This window comes from Bos mutus, chromosome 11, assembly GCF_027580195.1.
Source record: "Bos mutus isolate GX-2022 chromosome 11, NWIPB_WYAK_1.1, whole genome shotgun sequence".
Classification (NCBI taxonomy): domain Eukaryota; kingdom Metazoa; phylum Chordata; class Mammalia; order Artiodactyla; family Bovidae; genus Bos; species Bos mutus.
Window position 1 is genome coordinate 35,769,212 of NC_091627.1, and position 27,462 is coordinate 35,796,673.

The 27,462-nt window shown below is 35.7% G+C and overlaps 1 protein-coding gene across 3 annotated transcripts in view; it reads left to right on the plus strand.

Annotated features, from left to right (window-relative positions):
- Window positions 1-23,825, plus strand: part of PPP1CB (protein phosphatase 1 catalytic subunit beta) — a 36,409-nt gene extending 12,584 nt beyond the window's left edge. For all 3 annotated transcript variants that reach the window (XM_070379304.1, XM_070379303.1, XM_070379302.1), the window contains exons 3-9: window positions 6,662-6,793; window positions 8,626-8,856; window positions 10,824-10,928; window positions 12,329-12,400; window positions 17,019-17,170; window positions 19,772-19,906; window positions 22,029-23,825. In XM_070379304.1, coding sequence (XP_070235405.1) covers window positions 6,662-6,793; window positions 8,626-8,856; window positions 10,824-10,928; window positions 12,329-12,400; window positions 17,019-17,170; window positions 19,772-19,906; window positions 22,029-22,133 — 932 coding nt within the window. In that variant the 3' untranslated portion in view covers window positions 22,134-23,825. The remainder of the gene's footprint in view (window positions 1-6,661; window positions 6,794-8,625; window positions 8,857-10,823; window positions 10,929-12,328; window positions 12,401-17,018; window positions 17,171-19,771; window positions 19,907-22,028) is intronic.
- Window positions 23,826-27,462: the final 3,637 nt, after the last annotated feature.

A 27,462-nucleotide genomic window follows, 5' to 3' on the forward strand; every position in this document is an offset into this window, starting at 1 on the left:
CTGCATGGCAAAACTTGACGTTAAGACTTGATAAAGTAAGAGAGACTATATTGTACCCTGAGTTTTCTGTTGAGACCTCCATCATGGCCAAGATTGAGGGCAAAATGAAATAGACCCGCCCTCAAGAAAATGTGGGTGCATTATTGCCACACTTGCTGCTGCTAAAGGAAACAACCCTCTGTGGAGAAGATGTCATAAAAAACTACTACAATTATTCATCCATAATCAAATATTTCTGTGAAATACTACAGGAATGCTAACATGATCAATTGACCAAAAAAAAGAAGAAAAAAAGGTATAAATCCACCTTGTATAATTCATATATTAGAGATGTCACACAGACTTTAAGATAACTGATTTAATATGCTCAAGGTAAAGAGGAAAGGAAAAATTTCATCAGAGACCTGGAAACTTTATAACCAAAAAAATATGTTAACTAAAGTTAAGAATTTCGTAGTTGTGTTTACATACTTGCAAATTAAAAACAGCAGAATAGAGGAGTAGTAAACTAGGGGAAAATAGTTGAGTGGAAATTCTGCAGTGCTGAGAGAAAAAAAAAAGGGGGAATACAGAAAGAAGGCAGCAGAAGACCATAGAAAAGTTTAACATGTCACCTTACACCTGTCAGAATGGCTGTTATCAAAAAGAGAACAAATAACAAGTGTCAGCAAGGGTATGGATGAAAGGAAATGCTGGTGCACTGTTGGGGGTGGGGGGTAAATTGATGCAGCCACTACAGAAAACAGAATGGAGGTTCCTCAAAATATTAAAAATAGAACTACTGTAGGATCCAGCAATTCCACTTCTGGGTATATATCTAAAGAAAACAAAAATACTAATTTGGAAAGACAGATGCACCTTTATGTTGCAGCATTATTTACAATAGCCAAAATGTGGATAAGTGTCCATTATCCAGTGAATGGATAAAGAAGATATGGTGTGTGTGTTTGTATTGTGTACTATTAGCCATAAAAAAGAATGAAATCTTATCATTAGTGACAACAGGAATGGACCTAGACAGTATTTTGCTAAGTGAAATAAGTCAGACAAACAAAGACAAATACTATATGATTTCACTTGCATGTGGAAGCTAAAAAAACAAAACAGGTGAACAAACGAAACAGAAACAGTCGTAGATAGAACAAACAGATGGTGCCAGGGAGTGGGGGCTAAGAGAAATAGATGAGGAGGGTTAAGAGGTACAAATCTCTCAGTTGAAAAATAAATGAGTCAGGAGTGTGAAATGTACAGTCTGCGGAATGCAGTCAGTACCTTTGTATGGTGACAGATGGAAACTAAACTTATGGTGATCATTTTGAAATGTATAGAAATATCGAATCACTCACTGTTGCACCAGCAACTAACAGTGTTGCAGGTCAAGTACACTTCAAAAACAAACAAACTTGTGGGAAACAAAGATCAGATTTGTGGTTACCAGAGGTGTGGTTACCAGAGGAGGGGAATTGATTGAAAGTAGTCAGAAGGTACAAACTTCCAGTTATGAGATACATACTGGGTATGTTATATACAACATGATAGTTATAATCAACACTGCTGTATGTTATATATGAAAACTGTTTAGACAGTGGATCCCAGGGAGTTGCCTGGCAGTCCAGGGCTTAGGACTCTGCACTTTCACTGCAGAGGCCCCGGTTCAGTCCCTAATGGGGGACCTAAGATCCCACAAGCTACATGCACAGCCATAAAAGAGAAAGAGTGGAACCTGGGAGTTCTTATCACAAGAGAAAAAAGCTTTTTTTGTTTTATTTTGTTTCTATGTGAGATGATGGCTATTCACTAAACTTAATTGTGGTAATCATTTTGTGTTATTCTCCTTAAACGTATTCAGAGTGTATGCCAATTATATCTCAATAGAACTGGGAAAAAATTTTTTTAAGGGGGAGAAAAAGAATTTTGACCTTTATTCTATACCATACACAAAATTAAGGTAGATTATTGAATGAGTTAGGCTAAACAATAAAGTATCTAAAAGGTTTAAAAGTAAACATAAGGAAATACTTAGGAGAAGGCAAACATTTCTTGAACATGATGTAAGACACCAAAAAAAAAAAAATTCAAGATGGATTTAAATACATTAAAGTATATCAGTTTTATCAAAGGCAGCAGTAAGAGAATGAAATTTTCTTGGGCCCCAGAATCACTGCAGATAGTGACTGCAGCCATGAAATTAAAAGACACTTTGGAAGAAAAGCTATGACCAACCTGGACAGCATATTAAAAAGCAGAGACATTGCCAACGAAGGTCCGCCTAGTTAAAGCTGTGTTTTTTTTCAGTAGTCAGGTATGGATGTGAGAGTTGGACCATAAAGAAAGCTGAGCGCCAAAGAATTGATGCTTTTAAACTGTGATGTTGAAGAAGACTCTTGAGAGTCCCTTGGACAGCAAGAAGATCCAACCAGTCCATCCTAAAGGAAATCAGTCCTGAATATTCATTGGAAGGACTGATGCTGAAGCTCAATACTTTGGCCAATACTTTGGCCACCTGATGCGAAGAACTGACTCATTGGAAAAGACCCTGATGCTGGGAAAGATTGAAGGCAGGAAAAGAAGGGGACAACAGAGGATGAGATGGTTGGATGGCATTACTGACTTGACGGACATGAGTTTGAGCAAGCTCCAGGAGTTGGTGGTGGACAGGGAAGCCTGGCGTGCTGCAGTCCATGGGGTCACCAAGAGTCTGACAGGACTAAGCAACTGAACTGAAACTGGGAGAAGATACTTACAATGTATCTGACAAAGAATTCATCTGGAATATGTAAAGAATTCCTACAGATCAGTTAAGTCCAGTTTTAAAGAATGAACAAAAGACTTAAAATGAACTTCACACACAAAAAAGGATGTCCCAGTGGCCTATTAAGCATATGAAAAGGGTAATGCAAACCAAAATCTCACTGAATATCACTACACCCAACAAATTGACTAAAACTGTTGACAAAGAGGTAGAGCAGCATTGCTGGTGCTATTGTAAATTGGTTTAACCACTCTAGGAAACTGGTGGTATCTGCTTCTTAATAAAGCTAAGTCTTCCTGTGACCCAGTAGTCCTCCTGTTATATGTATACCAAGAGAAATGTACATGAATATTCAAAGCATTCATAATAGCCTCAAACAGGAAATGACCCAAATAGAGTATATAAATATATTTTGGTGTATTCGTATGAGAAAATACTTCAAATGGCTGCTAAATACAGCATGCATGAATCTCACGTGACAGTGAACAAGAGTGTATACTATTTATAAATTTATACTATAAATTTCTATTTAAAATTCAAAAACATTAGACTAATCTATGCTGAAAGAAATAAGAATAGTAACCTTGGGCATTATTATTGAATGGTTAGGGCTTAAGGGAGCCTTGGGCTGCTGGAAGTATTCTGTGTCTTGATCTGGGTGGTGGTTACCTAGGTGTATACATAAACTGTACTTTATATAATAGCTCAATTGATTTTTAAACATTAATAGTACAGTAGATATTTGCTGTAACAGAATTTTCACCTGGCTTGCATTTATTACCTACTGAAAATTTTTTGGGGGGAAATTTTTGACTAAAAAAATTTTTATGTGGTGGACTAGAAAGAGTATTGATTTTTTTTTTTTTTTTTTTTGGTTTTTTGAATATTGAGTTTTAAGCCAGCTTTTTCTTTTTTTTTTTTTTTTGTAGTTTTCTTTTTTTTTTTCTAATTTTATTTTATTTTTTTTAACTTTACATAATTGTATTAGTTTTGCAAATATCAAAATGAATCCGCCACAGGTATACATGTGTTCCCCATCCCGAACCCTCCTCCCTCCTCCCTCCCCATACCATCCCTCTGGGCCGTCCCAGTGCACCAGCCCCAAGCATCCAGCATCGTGCATCGAACCTGGACTGGCAACTCGTTTCCTACATGATATTTTACATGTTTCATTGCCATTCTCCCAAATCTTCCCACCCTATCCCTCTCCCACAGAGGCCATAAGACTGTTCTATACATCAGTGTCTCTTTTGCTGTCTCGTACACCGGGTTATTGTTAACCATCTTTCTAAATTCCATATATATGCGTTAGTATACTAAGAGTATTGATTTTTGAGTTTGAAGACCTTGTTCTGAATTCCTTTCTGCTGCTTTTTACTCCTGTAGTAATCTTGTGCAGATTATTTTAATCTCTTTCTGTTATTGTAGAATGTAGGTAGTAACTTCCCTTTTTAATTCTCGGGATACCAAAAGGATTAAATGAGATGATCAATGTGAAGTTGCTTTGCACTAAATTAATTATGCAGATATGTAGTATGTTCATAATTTAAAGACACTTGGGTCTAGATGCATAAACCCACATTCTGTAATTCCTCATGAATATTGTGATAGTGATCTAGTTCCCCCGTGTAACAGATTGCCTAGATTTATTCCCTTTTATCAGATAACTGAGAATTTTGAAGTGTTCTTGGAAGCCTTGGAGTCTGCACTGGTGGGAGCATGACTTTTACATTGAAAGACAGTGGGATTGCCCTGAGCAGTTTACCCTGTTCTCCCAATCATTTTGCTGATGTATCCTAAAATTTGGTCACGTGTCAGAAGCTTAACCCTTGGAAGAACCTTTAACTTCATCAACTTTTAGAAGTGATTGATTATGAAAGTCGCTGTTTTATTTGCCTGTGGAGGGTAGGGCAGCTATTACCAATTACAATTTTAAGAAAGTACTGATTGCAAGGTATCTCCTAACTTTTAGAGATATTAATTGGGAAAAAGCATGCAGTGAAATACAAGAAGTTTTGGTAAATTTTAGTTTCTGTGGATTAGCATGACTTAAAAGTTGAAGCATTTTTAGCCCTGTAAAAATGTTAGTTGAAGTGTACCTAACTGTAACTTAAATTACTTGCATGGGAGGCCAGAATTAAAGATGGAGCTTACAGAGGAAATAAAGCAAATATGAGATAAAATATTCACCACTGGAATTTAGACACTTTAACACATCAAAGTGACCCACAGTAGTCTTAATTTGCTTAATAATCATTGCCATCAAATTAAAACTAAATTTTGATAACCAAGAAGTGTTTTATTACTACAGAGTCACAGCAGAAATTGTGGAAACTTCTTTGAGAGCCCAAAGTATTTTGTTTGTATTGTCCATTGCTGTTATCTCTAAATAATTACCTTTAGGTGTGTGTTTGTCATCTGAAAGCCCCCAGAAACCTTTAATCCTTCAAGGAGAATACTTTTTACCTCCTAAAACTAAAATAGATAGGTATTTGATGCACTGATTGTAAAACCTTTTTTGTAATCATCATTTCCCACATTTACATTTTTGTACCAAGATTAATAATTGTTCCTATTGCAGGGCATTGAATCTAAGCTAGTATTTAAATACTTAGAGGAAGATAAAAAGTTGTGTGTTTCTTCATCTTTAAAAAATTCACGTGTTTACAGAAAGTAGGTAATTGAGAACTAGTACTTAAAAGGCTAAGTTCCCATAGTAAAAGCAGTTCTGATCATGGTTTGGATTTCAGAAATGGTCTTACTGTCATATTTGCTTAAAATACATTTCAACATTGTTTCTTTGTTATATTAGTATATTAATGGATTATATATATGAATAGGCTTTTGCAGGGTTAGAGGCTTTTTTTTTTTTTTTTAAGCCTCTTTCAACCTGACAAAGGAATCCGCAATTTTTAGCAAGAAATGTATGGATTAAAATGTAAATGGGAAGTCATGGGTGTATATAAAAATGTAGTCTCTGTTTTCTTTAATAAATGCTGTCAAAGTAAGATTGGCAGCTCACAGTGTATTTAAAGAGAAAGAGCCAGTAGGGAAGGTAATAATGAGAGGAAATGATTAGAAGTTCAGTTCAGTAGGGCAAGGGCTTCCCTTGTGGCTCAGCTGGTAAAGAATCCACCTGCAATGTGGGAGATCTGGGTTTGATCCCTGGGTTGGGAAGTTCCCTTGGAGAAGGGAAAGGCTACCCACTCCAGAATTCTGGCCTGGAGAATTCCATGGATGACTGAGTGACTTTCACTTCATTTTCAATAGGGCAAATAAGGGAATTCTCCATGGACCGTTCCTCCCCACTCCATCCCAGAAGTTATTGGGAACCGTATTAATTAATGAGTTTTAGTCACTTGAACTGCAAGGCCTCAAATTGACCACTGGAAAACAAAGAAGACCACATTTCCATGGTAGCAGCCTTATGGCAACCCACTCCAGTACTTCTGTTTGGAAAATCCCATGGACGGAGGAGCCTGGTGGGCTGCAGTCCATGGGGTCGAGAAGAGTCGGACATGACTAAGTGACTTCACTTTCACTTTTCACTTTCATGCACTGGAGAAGGAAATGGCAACCCACTCCAGTGTTCTTGCCTGGAGAATCCCAGGGACGGTGGAGCCTGGTGGGCTGCCGTCTATGGGGTCGCACAGAGTTGGACACGACTGAAGCGACTTAGCAGCAGCAGCAGCCTTAAGGAGCATTGGAAACCACCAACAGTGAAGATAGAGATAAGCCAAAGATCATAGAATAACCTATTGTTAGCCATGGAACACAACAGGGTATCTGATAGTTTGCTGCCTGTGTGAATCTTCTGATACTCAGAATATAGGCATGACTCCTTTTTTTAGAATTAATATTTTATGGATAAATTTTAGAAAACTGACCATTTTATTTACTGTTTACCAGTACGAGGATGTCGTCCAGGAAAGATTGTACAGATGACTGAAGCAGAAGTTCGGGGCTTATGTATCAAGTCTCGGGAGATCTTTCTCAGCCAGCCTATTCTTTTGGAATTGGAAGCACCACTGAAAATCTGTGGTATGTAAATGGGTAAAGTTGGCAACAATCTCTTTTGAATTCACTACACTGAAGATGAGTTAGAGAAAACATCTAAAAAGTTTTGTGAAAAAAAGGTTTGCTAGGTTTTATTACATACAATTGTAGAATTTGAGACTTTGAGAAAATGACAAGTTAGAGATGAGAAGAAAATGTTTGCTATATATACAGCAGATTAAAAGATTGCTGGTCACACTGTTACAAAGAGTTCTTAGAAATAAGAAAAAGACAATACAATTTTAAAAAAATTGAGTGGGAGCAGATTGTAGAAGAGATTCAAATGACTAGTAAACATAAGATTCTCAGACTCACTTGTAATCAGTGAGATGCAACTTAAAAACAAATCTGGGACTCTGATGAAATCGGGGGAAAAAATGTCAAAAATTGTTATCTATTGTTATCAAGGATATGGATTCGAGTACACAGGTATAGAATTTTGGGGGTCGATATGGCCGTATCCATGGTCTTCTAACTTAATTTTGATTGTTTTATTTTGAAGATTATAAAACTATACAATTTGTATTTGATCTTTCAAATCTTACAGTGGCTTTTGGCCAGAGGCAAAAACTTAAACCTGAAGTTAACATTGTTGCAGTCGGAAAAACTGTTGGCACAGAAAAGCATTTTTCTATAGTTTATATACAGTAGGATGTGGTATGTATAATGTACTGACTTTTGGTTTGATAATGCAGTTTTTCTTTTAGTCGGAGAAGGCAATGGCACCCCACTCCAGTACTCTTGCCTGGAAAATCCATGGACAGAGGAGCCTGGTAGGCTGTAGTCCATGGGGTCGCTAAGAGTCGGGAACAACTGAGCGACTTCACTTTCACTTTTCACTTTCCTGCATTGGAGAAGGAAATGGCAACACACTCCAGTGTTCTTGCCTGGAGAATCCCAGGGACGGGGAAGCCTGGTGGGCTGTTGTCTCTGGGGTCGCACAGAGACGGACACGACTGAAGCGATGGCAGCAGCAGCAGTGTTTATCACATAGCTTTAATGAACTTAACCATCAGCTTTTGAAGAGATAGTTGAAATTGTGTGGAAATAATCAATCCCTTCTATGAATTAAATGAAGCAAATTAAAAATCATCTTAAAATTTAAGTGACTCAATAGTCTCAACAAGATAGTCTTTACATGCTTTCATACAGAAATAATTTGAAAGTAATAGAAGTTATTTATACTAAATATTTAGTTTTTGCTGTTTGCTCACTACTAGGCATAAAAAAAGTGAACCTAAGTTAAATTACCAGATAATGAATGTAACTGTATTAGTATATAACAAATTGCCCCCAAACTTTGTTATTTAACAACATTAATTTATCATGTCACAGTGTCTGTGGGGTAAAAATTCAGGCAGAGCTTAGTTGGATCCTCTGGTTTTGAGTCTCTCACAAGACTACAGTCAAGATGCCATTTGAGCCTGTAATCATCTCAAAGCTCAATTGTGAAAGGATTCAGTTCCTTATGGGCCAGTGGACTGAAGACCTCAGTTCCTAAGGAGCTGTTGGCCCATGGCCTCCTTTAGTTCTTTATTAGGTTTGCTTCTCCATAAGGCAGCTTAATCATCGAGCATGAGAGATGGCAAGAGAAAGTGCAAGCAAGATGGGAAGCTACAATCTTTTGTAACCCAGTCTCCGAAGTGACAGCCCATCTCACTTTTGCTGTATCTTTTTCGTTAGAAGTAAGTCACTAGTTACAGCCCACATTCAGGAGAGAGGATTACATAAGGGTATAAACAGTGAGAATCATTTCATAGAAGCTGCTTTACCACAGTAACCATAAACTTTCTCAAACTGGCTTTTTCTATTTTTAGGAGATATTCATGGACAGTATACAGATTTACTGCGATTATTTGAATATGGGGGTTTCCCCCCAGAAGCCAACTATCTTTTCTTAGGAGATTATGTGGACAGAGGAAAGCAGTCTTTGGAAACAATCTGCTTGCTATTGGCTTATAAAATCAAATACCCAGAAAACTTCTTTCTCTTAAGAGGAAACCATGAGTGTGCTAGCATCAATCGCATTTATGGATTCTATGATGAATGTAAGTAAAAATAAAAGCATTTCTTTTTAATTGGAAATTCTCTAATAGTTTTCCATTTCAGAAGAATTCTTTCAAGAGTTTAAAAAATATGATCAAGCAGAAGCCCAAGAAGAGAGCCTTTCATGGAAGAGGAACCTGAAACTGGGAAACATGTTATTAGTTAAATAGGTTGCTTAGGACCTCTTCGGTCATGTTGTTTCAGGTTGGCTGCAGCTTACTCAGCTGAAAGGCCCTCTTATAATTAGTTTATGTAGTAAAAATATCCAAGTGGAGCAGAGGTCACTATAGATAGTAAGTAGCCTGTTTCTAGTCTCCATTAAGGTTTTAGTTTTCTTGTGATATGATAAAAACTCTTATTGAGCCTGTGTCACAAAAAAAATTGAGAAGTTCTATGAAATTATTTAAAATTTGAAGTTTATTAGAATTTTAATCTGTACCAATAAGGATGTTGCGTACTCTGGTCCTTATTTTGTTGTACTCTTTTTCATCAGTAGAAGTCACTGGTTTGCTGTTGTGTGGTGGTATTTCCGAGGGTTACAGATGACCCCGTTACATATCACTTTGGTCTTTTTGCTTTTTGTTAGGTTATGGAAGTGAATGGGCTTCCCTAGGTTGGGAAGATCCCCTGGAGAAGGGAATGGCATCCCGCTCAAGTATTCTTGCCTGGAGAGTTCCATGGATAGAGGAGCCTAGTGGGCTACAGTCCATGGGGTCGCAAAGAGTTGACGAGACTGAGCAACTAACTTAACAAGAGAGTGGATGAACATATGTTTGATTAATTAAAAGTTAGAACCAGTTAACAATGATTTTCAAATGGAATTTTATTTTTCAGTGCTGAATTCTCCATTAGAATCTATTTTTGCTTTTCTCCATGCTTAATTACAGTAGAGCTATTAGAACCCCTCTCTCTTTGTTTCATGTAATCATTTATTTGACAAACTTTTGAGGATGTATTATATGCCAGGCACTATTCTAAATACTAGGAATGCAGCAGTGCTCAAGAGAGATAGATGATCTCTATTCTTACGGAGTTTAGATTCTAGTTGGAATGATTTTATATTGCATTTTTATTTCTAAGGTGTAGTGTATGGTTTCAGTTGTTTAAATCAGACCAGTAGACAGGAAGTGGATTGTAGTACACCAAGCTATAACCACTTTTCTGAAGCTATATCAGAAATAGAGGTGTATTATTAAAGGATAAAATAAGGACTTGAATACTCTTAAGGATAGAGAAGAAATCAAATGAAATGTATGTGAGCGCAGCTTGTAAACACTTTCAGTTATGCTTGTTCATTGAGAGAAAGGTTATGGCATAAAAAGCGGAGGAAATGAGTGCTTTGTGTCTATTATTCCTCCCCTTGGTTAGTTGCAACTTACTACCAAATTCAGAAAACTCAGTAACTCCAAAAAGGTAAACATGCATTTAAGACTGTCTTCATTGTAGTTCTTGATGTTAGATTACAGGAAAATTATAGCCTTTGTGTCTCTATTTATCCTTGCTGTGGTGCCAAGTAGAAATTTACTCAAAAGTTAAGCACCTGGAAATTCTCCTTTCTTGGCAACAAGTTTATACCATGTTACCAATGCATTAGAGTTGTACCAATGCATACCTCTCCAGAGGCACTCTTTTCACTTCTGCTTACTTATTTGGCTAGGTATTCAACATGTTGAACGGAAAAAATTAATAATCTGTTAGCTTGTTTAGAGTTGCTATATTATAGTGATCTTAAAAGGCAAAAATGTTTTATTTGTTTCATAAAACACCTGGCAAAATCTTTTTAGTCTTTGTAATTTTACTGAAGGTGCTGAATGTTTATTGTATGTATTACCAAGTGACATTCATTATAGAAAAAAACAAGTGCTAGGTGAAACATAAAGAAAATTGGAATCATGTATAAGTCTGTGGCTATTAGAATAACTAATGAGAACAGTTTTAGATTTGTTCTGTTTGTTTGTCCTTTTTTTAGGCAAACGAAGATTTAATATTAAGTTGTGGAAGACCTTCACTGATTGTTTCAACTGTCTGCCTATAGCTGCCATTGTGGATGAGAAGATCTTCTGTTGTCATGGAGGTAGACTAGTAAATCTGCTTTATGGGCTTTTCTTTTTTTTCTTCCCTTATTTAGAAAGGGCCTATGTTTATTGAGGTGCTGTGGGAAAACAAAGCAGTGCTTGTTTGAAAACTCAAGTGATTAAAACTGTTTTAAACATAGCCAACAATACCTTTTAATAACTAGAAATTTGTGGTGGTTTATACATAATGAAAATGTAGATTTAGTACTTGTCTTTAAAGAGTTTCATATATGAGGAGGATGACCAGAGTTTTGCTTGAAAAAAATGTCTTTCCTTTGCCTCAGTTTTGACAGAAAACTATCAGTGAAAATGCAAGGATCATGACTATTTTCTTGTCTCTATTAAATGCCTTTCATCAGAATTCACATATAATTGAGTTTAATATTCTCACATGCCAAGAGTTCTAGGCTTTATGTACTATGTCTGCTTTAGTCCTAAAAGTAATAATAGAATGATAAATATATGACAGTTTATTTGAAAAACTAATATGTGTCTAGCAGTTGGCTGGATACCATGAAAAAATATAGGTAGTGTATGATCTGGCTATCTTGAAGCATTTTAAAACCTGTTGATAAAACATTTTCAAAACAGATAATTCAGTAATGAAAGGAATTTGTCAGAGTACTTGTTGACAGTAATTATAATGAAAAATCAGGAAAGGAGAGAATTGTTGGGCAAACATTTACGGAAGCTTGGGTTTTGGAGATGAAAAGGACGTGAGAGTCTTTCTAGTTGAAGGACTATGTGAGGGCTGGCCCAACTAAGATGTCAAATACATTTTGGAGAACAATGGGATCAGATTTTGGAGATGTGAGTACTGGGCAAAGGAGTTTGTTGAATGGTTTAATAACCATTTTGTACAGGGAGATAATTTAATGAAAATAGTTTTTCATCAGTGTGCAGGAAGAATTAAGGTAGAAAAATGCTAAAAGATAGATGCATGTGTCTTAGCCTGAGGTAATAAGATGTTTATTCTTAGAACATAATTTACTATGTTAGTTGAAACATTGTATAGGAAACACTAGACATTTAGGAAATGTTTAGGATTAAGTGGTAAGAAGTGGCCAGACTTCTTAGTAGGAAGGACTAGAATTGAGGTGCCTTCCTATGAAGAGCAAGGAGTGGTTGGAAAGAAAGAAAAGTAGTAGGATTTTTTCTTTGAAAAATCTTTTGAAATGAAAAGGACTTTTATTTCTCTGATAGGGAAGAATAGGGAAGACCTAATCATAATGTTCTTTTATATCAAGGTGGGATTCTATTTAATAACCCAATGAACATTGAAAGGAATGCTTGAAAGTATCTTTAATTTCACATAGGGAATCTACTTTGATTAAATGCTTTTTATTTGGAGTGAAAATTTTTTAGATGTCAGTACTGTGAGTCCTGTTTTCATTCATAGGACTGTCACCAGACCTGCAATCTATGGAGCAGATACGGAGAATTATGAGACCCACTGATGTCCCTGATACAGGTTAAGTATATAGAGAAGTTTAATCTTTGGTGTGTGTGTGGTCATACCATGCAGCATGCAAAATCTTAGTTCACCAACCAGGGATCAAACCTGTGCTCCCTACATTGGGAGCACCTGGGAAGTCCCTTAATCAATTTTTAATGTAAAATGTTGACATATATGAACTTTATTATATTTAATTAAGGTAGGACTGTATTGTGTAATAAATAGAGCTTTGTTTTAGTAGTCAATAAGCTAACTACAGATTACTTGGAATAATACAAAATATTTCACTCTCCACTAATTCCCCATAGTACAGAAGTTTTAGATTTTATTATAACTGTAATATGGTTCTATCAAACTTATTTTTTGCCTAAAATCTTGCCAGTTTTTGCTCAGTGTACTAAAGCATACTGAGAGCATAATGATATCACTCAGAATGCTACTCATACTAAACATCAACCATATAAACAGTTGTATAGATGCTCTTTTATCAGTAAGCCACTGACATATTGCAGTACATTGTCTCCTAACAGAGTACCACTGTTTTTGTGTGGATTATTTTTTTAAAATGCATTTTGCCAGATTTTGACTGTAATTTAGAATATATTTGACTAAACCTAATAGAAGCTAGTACTTAAGTAATAATAGAGTATTTATTTAAAATAAGGTACAATACAAATTTTAGGTGATTACATCTTGAGAGTTCCTGTTGATGGTATAGTTCAGGCATAAATCAGTTTCAAAGATGGCATGTTAAGTTTCTCTTTCCATCATATTTTAATGGGAATTTTTGAGATGCCATGAAATGGCCATTTTGAGCTTTCATATTGTGCGTCATATTTAGAAATTTATTTTCTAGAAACAATAGCCTAATGATTATAATACTTATTCATTAGGGCATGGATTATAAACATTAAACCTTGACTGTTGGATTCTTGTCTTGATTCCATTAAGGTTGAAGAACGCCACATTGTTGTTGCTACGATTATTTTATTTTGTATGCATCCAGGCGGTTGCATTTTCCAGATAGTCCCGAAAGCCAACTACATTTTAGTTATTTTGTCATATAAAAACCATAGAATAGTATCTTAACCTCCTCACTGCTGCTTTTGTGGAAACAGACTGGAAACTATGAGCATTATAGAGCTCTGTGTGTGTGTGTGTGTGTGTGTATTTAAAGAATCAGCTTCTGATTCTTTAGCAACCAGAAAGAGCTTGTAAATTGAGACCATCATAGTGGATTTGTTATACTGGTGGATTTCTTATGACAGGAGCTTAGGAAATGATGATAGAAATTAAGTGTACATTGCCACCATTTCTACAATATGTTTTAGGTACTTCGCCTACCAAGATAAGCTATGCTACTGCTAAGTCACTTCAGTCGTGTCCAACTCTGTGTGATCCCATAGACGCCAGCCCACCAGGCTCCCCCGTCCCTGGGATTCTCCAGGCAAGAACACTGGAGTGGGTTGCCATTTCCTTCTCCAATGCAGGAAAGTGAAAAGTGAAAGTGAAGTCGCTCAGTCGTGTCCGACTTTTAGCGTCCCCATGGACTACAGCCTACCAGGCTTCTCTGTCCATGGGATTTTCCAGGCAAGAGTACTGGAGTGGGGTGCCATTGTCTTCTCCGAGATAAGCTATATTGTGACTCAAAATGAAGCGCTCCTTTTGTTATAAGCTATATTAGTATATGGGTTATCAAAAAAAAATCTTTGACCCCAGCTCATTCTAAAACAGTCTTCCCTTAGCATTTATTCATTGTACTTGAAGCTTAACCATTTCGTACTTCGGAGAAAGGGCAATGGCACCCCACTCCAGTACTCTTGCCTGGAAAATCCCATGAATGGAGGAACCTGGTAGGCTGTAGTCCATGGGGTCGCTAAGAGTCGGACACGACTGAGCGACTTCACTTTCACTTTTCACTTTCATGCATTGGAGAAGGAAATGGCAACCCACTCCAGTGTTCTTTGCCTGGAGAATCCCAGGGACAGGGGAGCCTGATGGGCTTCCATCTATGGGGTCGCACAGAGTTGGACACGACTGAAGCGACTTAGCAGTAGCAGTAGCAGGTTAATTCTTACCCTTTAAGGAGAGCTGCTATTCTCTCTTCTTTTGTTTTGACAATACCTTTCCAATACTTATTGCTCATTCCTTCTCTGCCTGCGTATTAGATATTTGATTTCTCAGAGTAGATTTATTGGTCTTGTTAATTTACATTCCCAAGATGGTCTCAGTGGATGATGGAGATGTTGTTGTCGCTAAGTCACATCCGACTCTTTTTTTTCGACGTAATGAACTGCAGCATGCCAGGCTTCCCTGTTCTTCACTATCTCCTGGAGTTTCACTTCAATTGCTCAGTTGTGTCTGACTCTGTGACTCCATGGACTGCAGCACGCCAGGTCTCCCTGTCCATCACCAGCTCCTGGATTTTACTCAGACTCATGTCCATTGACTCAGTGATGCCATCCAACCATTTCATCTTCTGTCATGCCCTTTTCCTCCCACCTTCCAGTTTTTCCCAGCATCAGGGTCTTTTGAAATGAGTCAGTTCTTTCCATCAGGTGGCCAAAGTATTGGAGTTTCAGCTTCAGCATCAATCCTTCCAATGAATATTCAGGACTGATCTCCTTTAGGATGGACTGGTTGGATCTCCTTGCAGTCCAAGTCCATCTCACAAGTCTTCTCCAACACAATAATTCAGAAGCATCAATTCTTTGACACTCAGCTTTCTTATAGTCCAACTCTGACATCCATACATGACTATTGGTAAAACCATAGCTTTGACTAGACAGACCTTTGTTGGCAAAGTAATGTCTGTGCTTTTTAATATGCTGTCTAGATTGGTCATAGCTTTTCTTCCAAGGAGCAAGCATCTTTTAATTGCATGGCTGCAGTCACCATCTGCAGTGATTTTGGAGCCCTAAAAAAATATAGTCTATCACTGTTTCCATTGTTTCCGCATCTATTTGCCATGAAGTGATGGGACCAGATGCCATGATCTTAGTTTTCTGAATGTTGAGCTTTAAGCCAACTTTTTCACTCTCCTCTTTCACTTTCATCAAGAGGCTCTTTAGTTCTTCACTTTCTGCCATAAAGGTGGTATCATCTGCATACCTGAGGTTATTGATATTTCTCCCGGCAATCTTGATTCCAGCTTGTGTTCATCCTCATCCAGCCCAGCGTTTCTCATGCAGTTAAATGATCAGGGTGACAATATACACCCTTGACGTACTCCTATCCCTATCTGGAACCAGTCCTGTTCCATGTTGAGTTCTAACTGTTGCTTCCTGACCTGCATACAGATTTCTCAAGAGGCAGGTCAGGTGGTCTGGTATTACCCTGTCTTTAAGAATTTTCCAGAGTTTGTTGTGATCCACACAGTCAAAGACTTAGGCATAGTCAATAAAGCAGAAGTAAATATTTTTCTGGAACTCTCTTGCTTTTTCAGTGATCCAATGGATGTTGGCAATTTGATCTCTTGTTTCTCTGCCTTTTCTAAATTCAGCTTGAACATCGGCAAGTTCAAGATTCATGTACTATTGAAGCCTGGCTTGGAGAATTTTGAGCATTGCTGTGCTAGTGTGATAGATGAGTGCAATTGTGCGGTAGTTTGGGCATTCTTTGGCATTGACTTTTTTTGGGATTGGAATGAAAACTGACCTTTTCCAGTCCTGTGGCCACTGCTGAGTTTTCCAAATTTGCTGGCATATTGAGTGCAGCATTTTGACAGCATCATCTTTTAGGATTTGAAAGTGCTCAACCTAAATTCCATCACCTCCACTAGCTTTGTTCATAGTGATGCTTCCTAAGGCCCACTTGACTTCACATTCCAGGAGTTTGCTCATACTCAGTGTCCATTGAGTCAGTGATGCCATCCAACCGTCTCATTCTCTGTCACCAATATTTAAATATTTTCAGCTCTATTTTTTTTTTTAAGCCTGAAAACTATAAAGTTAAGGATTTGATGTGATTTTGTTTCTCCATACTTTATTTAAATCTTCCAGGCTTTTGTAGAAAATATTTTCTTCCCTCAAATTGATCTATAGATCAGAAATAGTTACAATGAAATCTCAGTTGGATTCACAGAATTAGACAAACTGATTGAGAGGTTTATATATAGACGAACAAAGGATTAAAAGTAACCAAGACAGTCCTGAAGAAAATTAATGAGTGGGGATAGATCTACTAAATGGAAAGATTTATTTAAAAGCTCTGGTGTGTTGATGTCTCAGTGATAAAATAGATTAATGGAATAGATTATAGCACCAGAAGCAGGATTGGTAGCTCTGTAAGGAAAGGATGAAATTATTCAGGAAATGCTGCTGAATCAGTTGGTATCCATACAGAGAAACTATAGACAAAGATGAAGAGCCTTTTCCAATATCATGTTTAGAGCATTCTGTGCATATACTTCTTACCTGTTTAAAGGGCTGGGGAGTACTACCTTAAGCCAGGCAACATTGTATATGTGTGGTTACTTTAACAAAAAATGGCTGAGTTTTATAGGCCGGGATACTAGGGGGCAATGATTGGCAGTATTTATTAAAAGGTAGGAGGACAGGAGAAGAAATGTGATTTAGATATACTTTATTTTATAAATTCTGTCTTTTCATTGCTGTGTTTTTATCCTTTAAAGGTTTGCTCTGTGATTTGCTGTGGTCTGACCCAGATAAGGATGTGCAAGGGTGGGGAGAAAATGATCGTGGTGTTTCCTTCACTTTTGGAGCTGATGTAGTCAGTAAATTTCTGAATCGTCATGATTTAGACTTGATTTGTCGAGCTCATCAGGTATGAAATACAAAACTTTTGGATGTTTTGGTATTTATTAACTTCATCCAGGTCTATGCCATTTTTTTTTTTTTTGAGAAAATCGAGATCTAAGGAAACTAATTATTACAAGGAAAACAGAAGAGGTAAATCATCAAATGCATTGTATGGATTTTGATAAGAACAAACCACACTCTAAAAAGACACTTTTAAGATCATTGGGAAGATTTGATTATAGACTGTGTGTTAGATACCAAGGAGTCATTGTTAATTGTTTTAGCTGCGATGAATTGTATTGTTATGTAAGAACGATGTCCATATTTTTCAGAAATGCATGCTCAAGTATGTAGTGGTAAGATGTTTTGTTTTAAAATACATCAGAAAAAGGAGCGGGGAGATAGATGAAATAAATGTAGAAAAGTCTTGGTAATTATTGAATCAGGGTGGTAAGTAAATATCCAGTCCTCATGCTCTCTAGAACATAACTGATTCAAAATACACTGAAAAGCATTTTTTAAAAATCCTTTTTAGCTGCTCTTACGTATTTTAAATTTGTAAATATTTAAAGATTCCTTGTTTATTAAGGTAAAATTTATTGTTATTTATATGCTGTATATACTTACATAGTTTTTTTCTGCAGCTTTGTGCCCCATAAACCTTGACTGCTTCTACCTCTTTATGCGATCCTATGTGATAACACAGATGACAGGCTTCTCATTTTCTGTACATGTTGTATATCACATGCCCTTTTTTTCTGTTAAAATTTTCTGGTTCAGTTGAATGAAGTCATATCCCCAAATTCTTTGCTTTTGGCAAAGTTATCTTTTAATCAGTGAGCATTGTGTTTATATAAGATTTCTTGTTGTGTTGTTCGGTCGCTGAGTTGTGTCCAACTCTTTGATCCAGTGGACTCCAGCACACCAGGCTCCTCTGTCCTCCACTGTCTCCCAGAGTTTGCTCAGATTTATGTCCATTGAGTTGGTGATGCTGTCTAACCATCTCATTCTTTGCTTCTCTCTTCTTTTGCCTTCGATCTTCCCAGCATAAGTCTTTTCCAATGAGTCAACTCCTTGCATCAGTGCCCAAAGTATTGGATGCTGGCTGAAGCTCCAATAAAGGAGCTTCCAAGGAATATTCAGGGTTGATTCCTTTAGGATTGACTGGTTTAATCTTCCGGGACTCTCGAGAGTCTTCTGTAGTACCACAATTCCAAAGCATCAGTTCTGCAGTGCTCAGCCTTCTCTGGAGAAGGAACTGGCAACCCACTCCAGTATTCTTGCCTGGAGAATCCCAGGGACGGAGGAGCCTGGTGGGCTGCTATCTATGGGGTCCCACAGAGTCGGACACCACTGAAGCGACTTAGCAGCAGCAGCAGCCACCTTCTCTGCTTTCTGATATTCTGTCTAGGTTTGTCATCACTTTCCTTCCAAGGAGCAAGTGTGTTTTAACTTCATGGCTGCAGTAATTTTGGAGAAAATAAAATCTGTCGCTACTTCCACTTTTTCCCCTCCTATGTCCCATGCCGTGATGGATGCCATGGTCATTTTCTAGACACCTCCAAATCCTGTTCTGCTTATTTTCAAGCCTGTTATCTCTAAAATTAAGAGTCTTATGATGGGAAATAACACAAAGTTTCCTTTAAAAAAAAAAAACAACCCTGTTCTTTTGGTAAATATGTGAATAAATAAACATATGAACAAGCAAACTAAGAACTCGTAAAAGGATGTACTGAATGCCAGGCAGTATGCTGAACTGAAGTCGATAATGTGGCCAAGGTTTTAACAGAAAAGTTTATTACCTAAATTTCACCATGAAGTAATAACAGCAGGAACATGTGCCTGATATCTAGGTAGGAATTATATAAAAATGTGGATGGTTGTGGAAGTGCTTTCTCCAAGTATTGTAGGATAATTTTGCTTAATCATAGAATACATAAAAGACTTCAAAATGTATTTTTACCTGTTCTGTAAATAAATAGAAAATGTTTACATGTCATTGCCTACCTCTCAGAGTTGTAGATCTGAGAAACATAAATTGTTTAATTCACTGAGGAATTGACAACAGATTCTAGAAATCATTTTAAATCATTAAGGAAAAGAGTTACACACATAAAAATCTATCGGCAGCTAATTTGTAGTAGCACCATCTGTAAATTAAGCTCAGCTTAGTAAAGTTTTCAATGTTTGTAATACTAATAGGAAATTACAAAGTAGAAGAAGAAAAATATTCATAACATAATCTGTCTTTCATTGTCTGATTATTGTTCATTGAATTAAGGATTTTATATTTGGATCATAATGCCATTGTCTAAGAAGTATTTGGTGTCTCAACTCCCTTTAGACACTGTTCTAGGAGAATGGTAGTAGAACACTTGAAAATGGTATTTTTGAACTTCCGTAATCATAAGTTTATTTCATTTAAGCTAAATTCTTGCCTTTATAGAAAGGGAAAGCCAATTTTAATATTTTCTCAGGTAAGTTTAAGAATAAAAACCAGGCTTCCCAAACAAAATAGGGGTTTGTATTTTTTCAGGTCTTTGTCACATTTATCTTAATTAGTCCTGATGGTTGAAAATTTTAAAAGATACATAAATGTTTTTTCTTTTGACTTTTTCTCTGCCAGGTTGTGGAAGATGGATATGAATTCTTTGCTAAGCGACAACTGGTAACCCTGTTTTCAGCCCCAAATTACTGTGGCGAGTTTGATAATGCTGGTGGAATGATGAGTGTGGATGAAACTTTGATGTGTTCATTTCAGGTATGCTATATGTATACTTTTGTTTATTCTCGTTTGTTCTCTTTTTAAATATAAATTTTTAACAACTGGAAAATTGTTTTAATTGAAGTATAGTTGATTTACAATATTGAATTAGTTTCTGGTGTACAGCAAAGTGTTACATACCTATTCTTTTTAATATTCTTTTCCATTGTGATTTGTTGCAGTATATTGAATATAGTTCCTTGTGCTGTATAGTAAGACCTTGTTATTTATTTAATTTATATATAGTGGTTTGTATCCCAAACTCCTAATTTATCCCTTTCCTACTCTTTTTTCCCCTTTGGTAGCTATAAGTTAACATCTAGAAATCTAATTTAAAACTATTGTCAGAAGAATTTTCTTTCAGATTTATTTTCTTTCCTTGAGGAAGTATAGGAAATCAGTTTAATTCAGAAGTAATTATCACTCTTGGACTCCCTGTAGATTTCTATTTTCATTCACAAATACTCTAGTCTTTGAGGTATATATCTTGTAATTAGAGTTTTAGGAATCCTAATTCATGTCATTCATTCTTGATGGCATGTGTTTACATTGGAAATTCCTGTATGAATCCTTAGGTAGTGGCTTCGCTACTAAAAGAATGTGAATTCAGATTGTGTTTTCTTTTGCAAGATGCATGGATGGGACAGGCGTTGAGTAGAGTTTATGAATTCTGATGAAAATAATGTAGAATATTTACCTAGAAAAACCTTCCAAATAATCTTAAAGTATCCATTTGTGAATATAGAAACATTTACATTTAAAAGAGAGACCAGCTTTAGCATACTACTTAATCATTCTTGTTCATGGACTAAAATAACTTTTTGTCCTTGACACAATGTATTTCTCTTAAAAAATGTAAGAGAGGTTTCCATTACTATCAGCTAATAACAATTGAATGCTAAATGTTTGATTTCTCATTCAGAATTTAAATGTAGTAACCATAACCAGGCCATATCCTTCAACAAATAGTTTGTTTTTTTGTTTGTGGGTTTTTTTTTTTTTTTTTTTTGCTATAACCAAAGTGTTGCTGGGGATGTGGAGAAGTTGGAACCTTACATATTGATAGTGGGAATCGAAAATGGTTTGTCAGTTCTTGAAAAAGTTAAACATAAAAAGTTTCTATATGACCCAGTATTTCCACTCCTAGGTATATACCTGAAAGAATTGAAAACAGTACTCAAGTACATGTATATATACATATTAATAGGAACATTATTTATAATAACCAAAGGTAGAAACAACCCAAATGTTCATCAGCTAAAGCATGAATAAACAAAATGTGGAGTATCCATAAAATGGCATATTGTTTGGCAATTAAAAGTAATAAAGTACTCATACGTGCTACATCAAAATCATTATCTCAATGAAAGAAGCCAGTCACAATAGCACAAATTGTCTGGTTTCATTTATTTAAAATAGCCAGAAAAGACAGTTCAATAGAGGAAAGTAAAGTAGTGATTGCTTATAGAGTTGAAGGGGGTTAGGGCAGTCAATAATGGAAATAGTGAGTGAGTGAGTGCTTTTGGGAACAAGGTTTCTTCCTGGAGTGACAAACATCTTCTAATGTTAGATTATACCAGTGGTTTCATAGTTGTAAATATGTTAAAAATTGTTGCCTTTTCTACATTTTAAATGGTGAACTTTATGATACGTAATATATATATAGCTTTTTAAAGTGAAAGGTCTGTATACACATAATAAATGAAGACTGAAGAATTTGTGACTAATTACCCTCTAAAGAAATAGGAGAATTATGATGAGAACCTGGGTCTTTTGACTCTTAGTGTTTTTTCCTCATCACAGATATATACTAGTTTGAAAATTTTTATACTTAGATCTAAGGATTGAATAGTTGATGGGTTTTGTGTACTTGAGCTTTTGTCACTAAATTGTCAATGGAATGACCAATAATAGTAATATTCAGATATTCAGACATTTGTACTTTTTACTTATTTTTGATACTTTTTAAATGTGAGAAATGATTGTAGAACTTTGCTATTTTTTTCCTACAATTTTACAATTGATGTCATTTATTGAGAAGCCTACTATGTAATAGTAATCTCTTTAAACTTATTGTACTTGAAAAAGGTAACGTTGTTATTAAATTATTTACTTTAAGATTTTGAAACCATCTGAAAAGAAAGCTAAGTACCAATATGGTGGACTGAATTCAGGACGTCCTGTCACTCCACCTCGAACAGCTAATCCACCGAAGAAAAGGTGAAGAAAGGAACTCTGTAAAGAAACCATCAGATTTGTTAAGGACATACTTCATAATCTTTAAGTGTGCACTGTAAAACCATCCAGCCATTTGACACCCTTTATGATGTCACACCTTTAACTTAAGGAGACGGGTAAAGGATCTTAAATTTTTTTCTAATAGAAAGATGTGCTACACTGTATTGTAATAAGTATACTCTGTTATAATATTCAACAAAGTTAAATCCAAATTCAGAATTACCCATTAAAGTTACATCTTCACGTATCACAGTTTTTAAAGCTGAAAAGCATCCCAGTTAAACTAGATGTGATAGTTAAACCAGATGAAAGCATGATGATCCATCTGTGTAATGTGGTTTTAGTGTTGCTTGGTTGTTTAATTATTTTGGACTTGTTTTGTTTTTGTTTGTTTGTTTTTGCTGAAATAATGGCAAATTCTTTAAATTTTTTCCCCAAACATTTTAAAAAGTGCAATGTGGGAAGATTTTTGAAGACATTCATCAACTATTAATTTTCCATTGCTTATTTACTTATGTACCTGTTTGATCTTACTAAGAAAATTTATGCCTCATTACAGTAAAAAGGAATTTAGAGATATTTTTTAAAATATGCAAACTGTCCAATCGAGTGATTTAATCAGTTTGGGCAACTGTTACAGCTGATAGTGAATATTTTGCTTCATACAGAAATTGCCACTGATTTGAGTTTGTGCACTCTAATTTTAACTTATTGATGCTCTATTGTGCAGTAGCATTTCATTTAACTTTAAGATAAGGCTCATTTAGTATACCCAACTAGTTGGTAATGTGATTATGTGGTACCTTGGCTTTAGGTTTTAATTCGCACGAAACACCTTTTTGGCATGCTTAACTTTCTGGTAACACCCTCACCTGCGTTGGTTTTGTTTTTTGGGGTTTTTTTTGTTCTTGTTTTTTGTTTTTAGATCCACAGAACATGAGAATCCTTTTTTGACAAGCCTTGGAAAGCTGACACTATTTTTTCTCCCTCTGTACGAAGGATGTATTTATATGAATGCTGGTCAGTGGGACATTTGTCAACCATGGATATTGGGTGCTTGACTGTCTAATATTGCCATGTGAATGTTGTATACGATTGTAAGGCTTATGTCACTAAAGATTTTTATTCTGATTTTTCATGATCGAAATTCATATGATATTGTATAGACATGCTTTGTAGTGAACTATAGTAGCAATAATTTCTGTACATGATCAAGGGTTTATTGCAGCCTTTCTTTTCCTGTTCTCTTTTTTTTAAGGGTAGTATTAACAAATGACAGGAGTAGAAGAGTCAACATAAAGAATTTAGGAGAACTTACAGGACACCGATTTGTAATTCTTTGGGTGCAACACTTTTGGATGTGATTCTAAAAGCTATTATTGAGCATTGTCAAATTTGTAAGCTTCATAGGGATGGACATCGTATTTATAAATGCCCTCCTATAAGTGCTACCATAGATGTGAAATTCTTGACCTTAATATCGTCTTTGAAAATGTAAATTGAGAATTCTATTAACTTAAATCTTAAGAATTGGCGTATTGTATTACTGCAGGAGATTTGATTTTCAGTGCAGTGCAAAGTTCAATCAAATGCATATGTCTTTTTTTTTTCTAATTCCATTTTGTTTTAAAGCACATTTTAAATGTAGTTTTCTCATTAGTAAAAGTTGTCTAATTGATATGAAGCCTGACTGGTTATTTTAGTCCTTGTTTTTCCTTTACAGTAAAACATGTAAACATTTTATTCAAATAGATTTTTAATATCTTTCATGATGAATTGGTTCTTTTTAAAAATTGTTCATATACTGCTTATGATATATTAGGTCAAACAGGCTTTTACCTAATGTGATTTTAATATCTTTCCAACTGAAGAGTAAGTTGAACAATTTTTAATAGAATTTTAGCTGTACTCTTAGTAGTCACAGTGTGAAGGGGGTCTAGAAAATAAGCCTTTGGGAGGAAACAGAGCAGTCTTTTATTAATCTTAGTCAAACACATTAATTTGAATCCTCTATACTGAGTTTTTATAATAATTTTAGTCAGGTTAATACTGAATAGTCATTAATTAAGCAAATTAATATTGGTCATTGAATTTGAAGAATGGAAATTTATCACATTTTAAAATTATTCAGTCTTCAAACCACTTTTAACAGCTTCTTTTCGTATACTGTGTTCATTACAAATATTATTTGCTTGGTAACACTGTTACTTGAAATAAATAAAACTTTGTTTTTTAGGAGAAGAGTATCTAAAATTCTAGTGTCACTAATTTCTATTGTTCTTCCCTGTCACTAATTTATGTCATTTTTCCTCTCTGAATTTTAATAATTTTCTATGTTCAAATTTATCTTTATTCTAAATGTCATGACATTCATAGTCACTGAACACACTAGGTAACTGTGATAATGTGATTGATCACATGGATTATGTTGGTCAGTTTCTATTCTTGAATGGAAAGAATCAACTACAAATATTTGAAGCTTTAGCATTCACTATTTTAATTTTGCCTAGGGACCAGTTTTAATCATGATCAACAAGACTGGTTTATTCAAAATGTTGGGTCAAAATACCTGCAAGCAGAATTTAAAGTTTAAAAAAAGTGACTAATTGGAAGTATAAGAGGTTATAGGCCTTTTAAAGAAATTCATCTGAGGGAAAATCGGGAGCATCATGAGATGTCTCTTAAGATGTCTCTTAAGAATATGTAAATGTATATTATTAATATATTGAGCCCAAGAACTTAAATATATCTCCATTTATAAGTTCAGATACATTCCTTTTTCTCTTTGGCAACTGTAACTTTTGAACCAAAAAAAAACCCCAATTTTTTTTTTCACATTCTAAAAATGTGTTTAGATAAGAAGGAAAATAGGCAAGCTTACTCTACTCTTGTTACCGTGACTTAATCCACCTCTTCTGTTCCTTGTAAATCCATCTATGAATAAAAACTGTGCCTGAAAAGATACTTAACAGCCTCACTGTACCAGTTGCCTGACCTGGAAATACTGTGTCCCTCTTTGCTAATAGAGTTTAGTGTTTTATAACTTCCTTAAACAGCTAAAAAGTGGTTAAAAGGACTGTAAAGTGACAGCATACCTTGCAAAGTGAACAGTAGTTAAGATGTAAGTTGATTCCATGTAAGTACATACTTTAAAGCTTTATTATCTTTATTCTCTTTATAATGTTTCAACAAAAGTGAAATTTAGATGCAATGTAGAAATTTTGATCTCTTGTTCAAGTTTTACCTATACATTTGAATGCCAGAATTTCTAAATAAATCCATTGATCAGAAAATTTTTTTAAGTCAAAACTTACTTTCTTCAGCTACCACCTCTTCTTACATTGGTTGACTTATTAAATCATAACATTCTTTAATTTCTCATTGTTACTTTCTTTACAGGTGGTCAGTGTTGTATTAAACCTTATTTTTACATTGTTGTTTAGTTGCTTAGTCATGTTCAGCTCTCTGTGACCCTAAGGACACTAGTGCTCCAGGCTCTTCTGTCCATGGGATTTTCCAGGCAAGAATACTGGAGTGGGATGCAATTTCCTTCTCCAGGGCATCTCTGCCCGCACCCCCCCACCCCCACCCCCCCCCCCACACACACACCGGGGTTGAACCCAGGTCTCCTTCATTGCAGTCGGATTCTTTACTGTCTGAGCCACCAGGGAAACATTTATTTTTTATTCTACTTTATTCTTAAGTAGCCATAAATCTTTGCTTTTTTTCTCTTAGGGATCTTTGCCAACTAATGTTACAAAATCTTACTTGTAACACATTATTTGGGGTATCAGTAGTGTGGAAGGTTATAAGTGTGTTGTGCGGTCTGTGTTGTACATATGTAAAACAGTGAGAATAAACTGCCTGAAGCTCATAGACTCAGCATTTCTTTGATACTATGTGCAAAAAGGTGGGAACCTAGATCTATCCCTAGAGGCTTTCTTTTAAGCCTGGCCTGAGCTCACCAAGTAAGATATACATTAATTTTTGCAGCTTTCTAAATCTGAGTAATTCAGTGGATGTACAGGCCAAAAAATCTTCCTGAGAGAGCAGTAAGACTACAACTAAACATCTGAAATTATGTTATTATACTAATTATTACTAGTTATTAAAAGTGTCTTTTAGTATACTAATTTATAGTCTTATATAAACACGGAGTTTTGACAAAGTCACAAAGACGTAATATAGAGCAACAATAAAGTAGTCCAGAGAAGTCCTTAATACATGTAACAAGTTTAATTGGAATAACTTGTTGTATGTAACAATAATAAATAATAATCTTAAATATTTCTTCGGAGGGGGAAGGGCAGAGGAAACAAAACTGGGGTGGTGTTGATATAAGGTAACCTTATATCAGGCTACCCTCCAATATGTAATTCTCAAACTGATACCGGCACCGTTTGAAAATGCTTTCACTCACCAACAGGTTATTAACAAACTGACACCTATCCTACCATTCTTGTGCAAACATGAGCTCTGTCTCTATAGCTTTCAATATAATAAGGATTCCTGAAAAGGCAGGTGTGAGGGGTGGAGTCACCTTAATCATATTCTGGTAGAACTCAGGAAACTACTCAATACCTCAGAAAAACTTAATGTGAGGCCTAGGGCCCCATTCTTAGCACGTGTATCTGTTACGCAGTATATGCCTTAAGTTTTAGAAACAAATCCCCATCTTCCAGGATAATTGCCCTCAGGTTTTGTAGCCCATCTTAGTTGGGGCTTGGTCATGCCACTGAAAATCAAATTATCTGCTGTACAGATCCATTAGTATGTTGGGCACTCCTACAAAAAGTTCTTTTTGGTCCTTAGAAGCCTTTGGGTCTAGATCAGTCTCATTGTATGTGACTAGAATGTAAACGCATACGGACCAGAGATTTTTGTCTCTTGTTCGCTGATGTGTTTACAGCTCCTTGTGTAGTGCCTGGCACATAGTACGGATGCAGATGTTGGTTTAATGAATGACAATTGAGTTTCAAAAATTACTCTTACTGGTTCTGTTTTGACACTGATCTTTTGGAGAAATTAGTCAAAAATAGTTCCAGTTTTTATCCTCATCTAAATGCCTTTTCTGTCTTACAAGAATGCTGGAATAGTCTCAGGAGAAAATTGATTTGGGTCTGTATGGCAAAAATAGTTTGTTGTCAGAACTATAATCCTTATTTGGTAAAACGTTGGTAAATAATGAGAAGTCAGTGTTCAGTTGGTTGAAGGAACATTTCTCAGCTAGTTGCTGACAGGCACATTGGGGAGATTGTCTCTTGTTCAGTATCAAACTTTCCAATATCCTTATGGTTACTTTCTTGGCTCCCCTT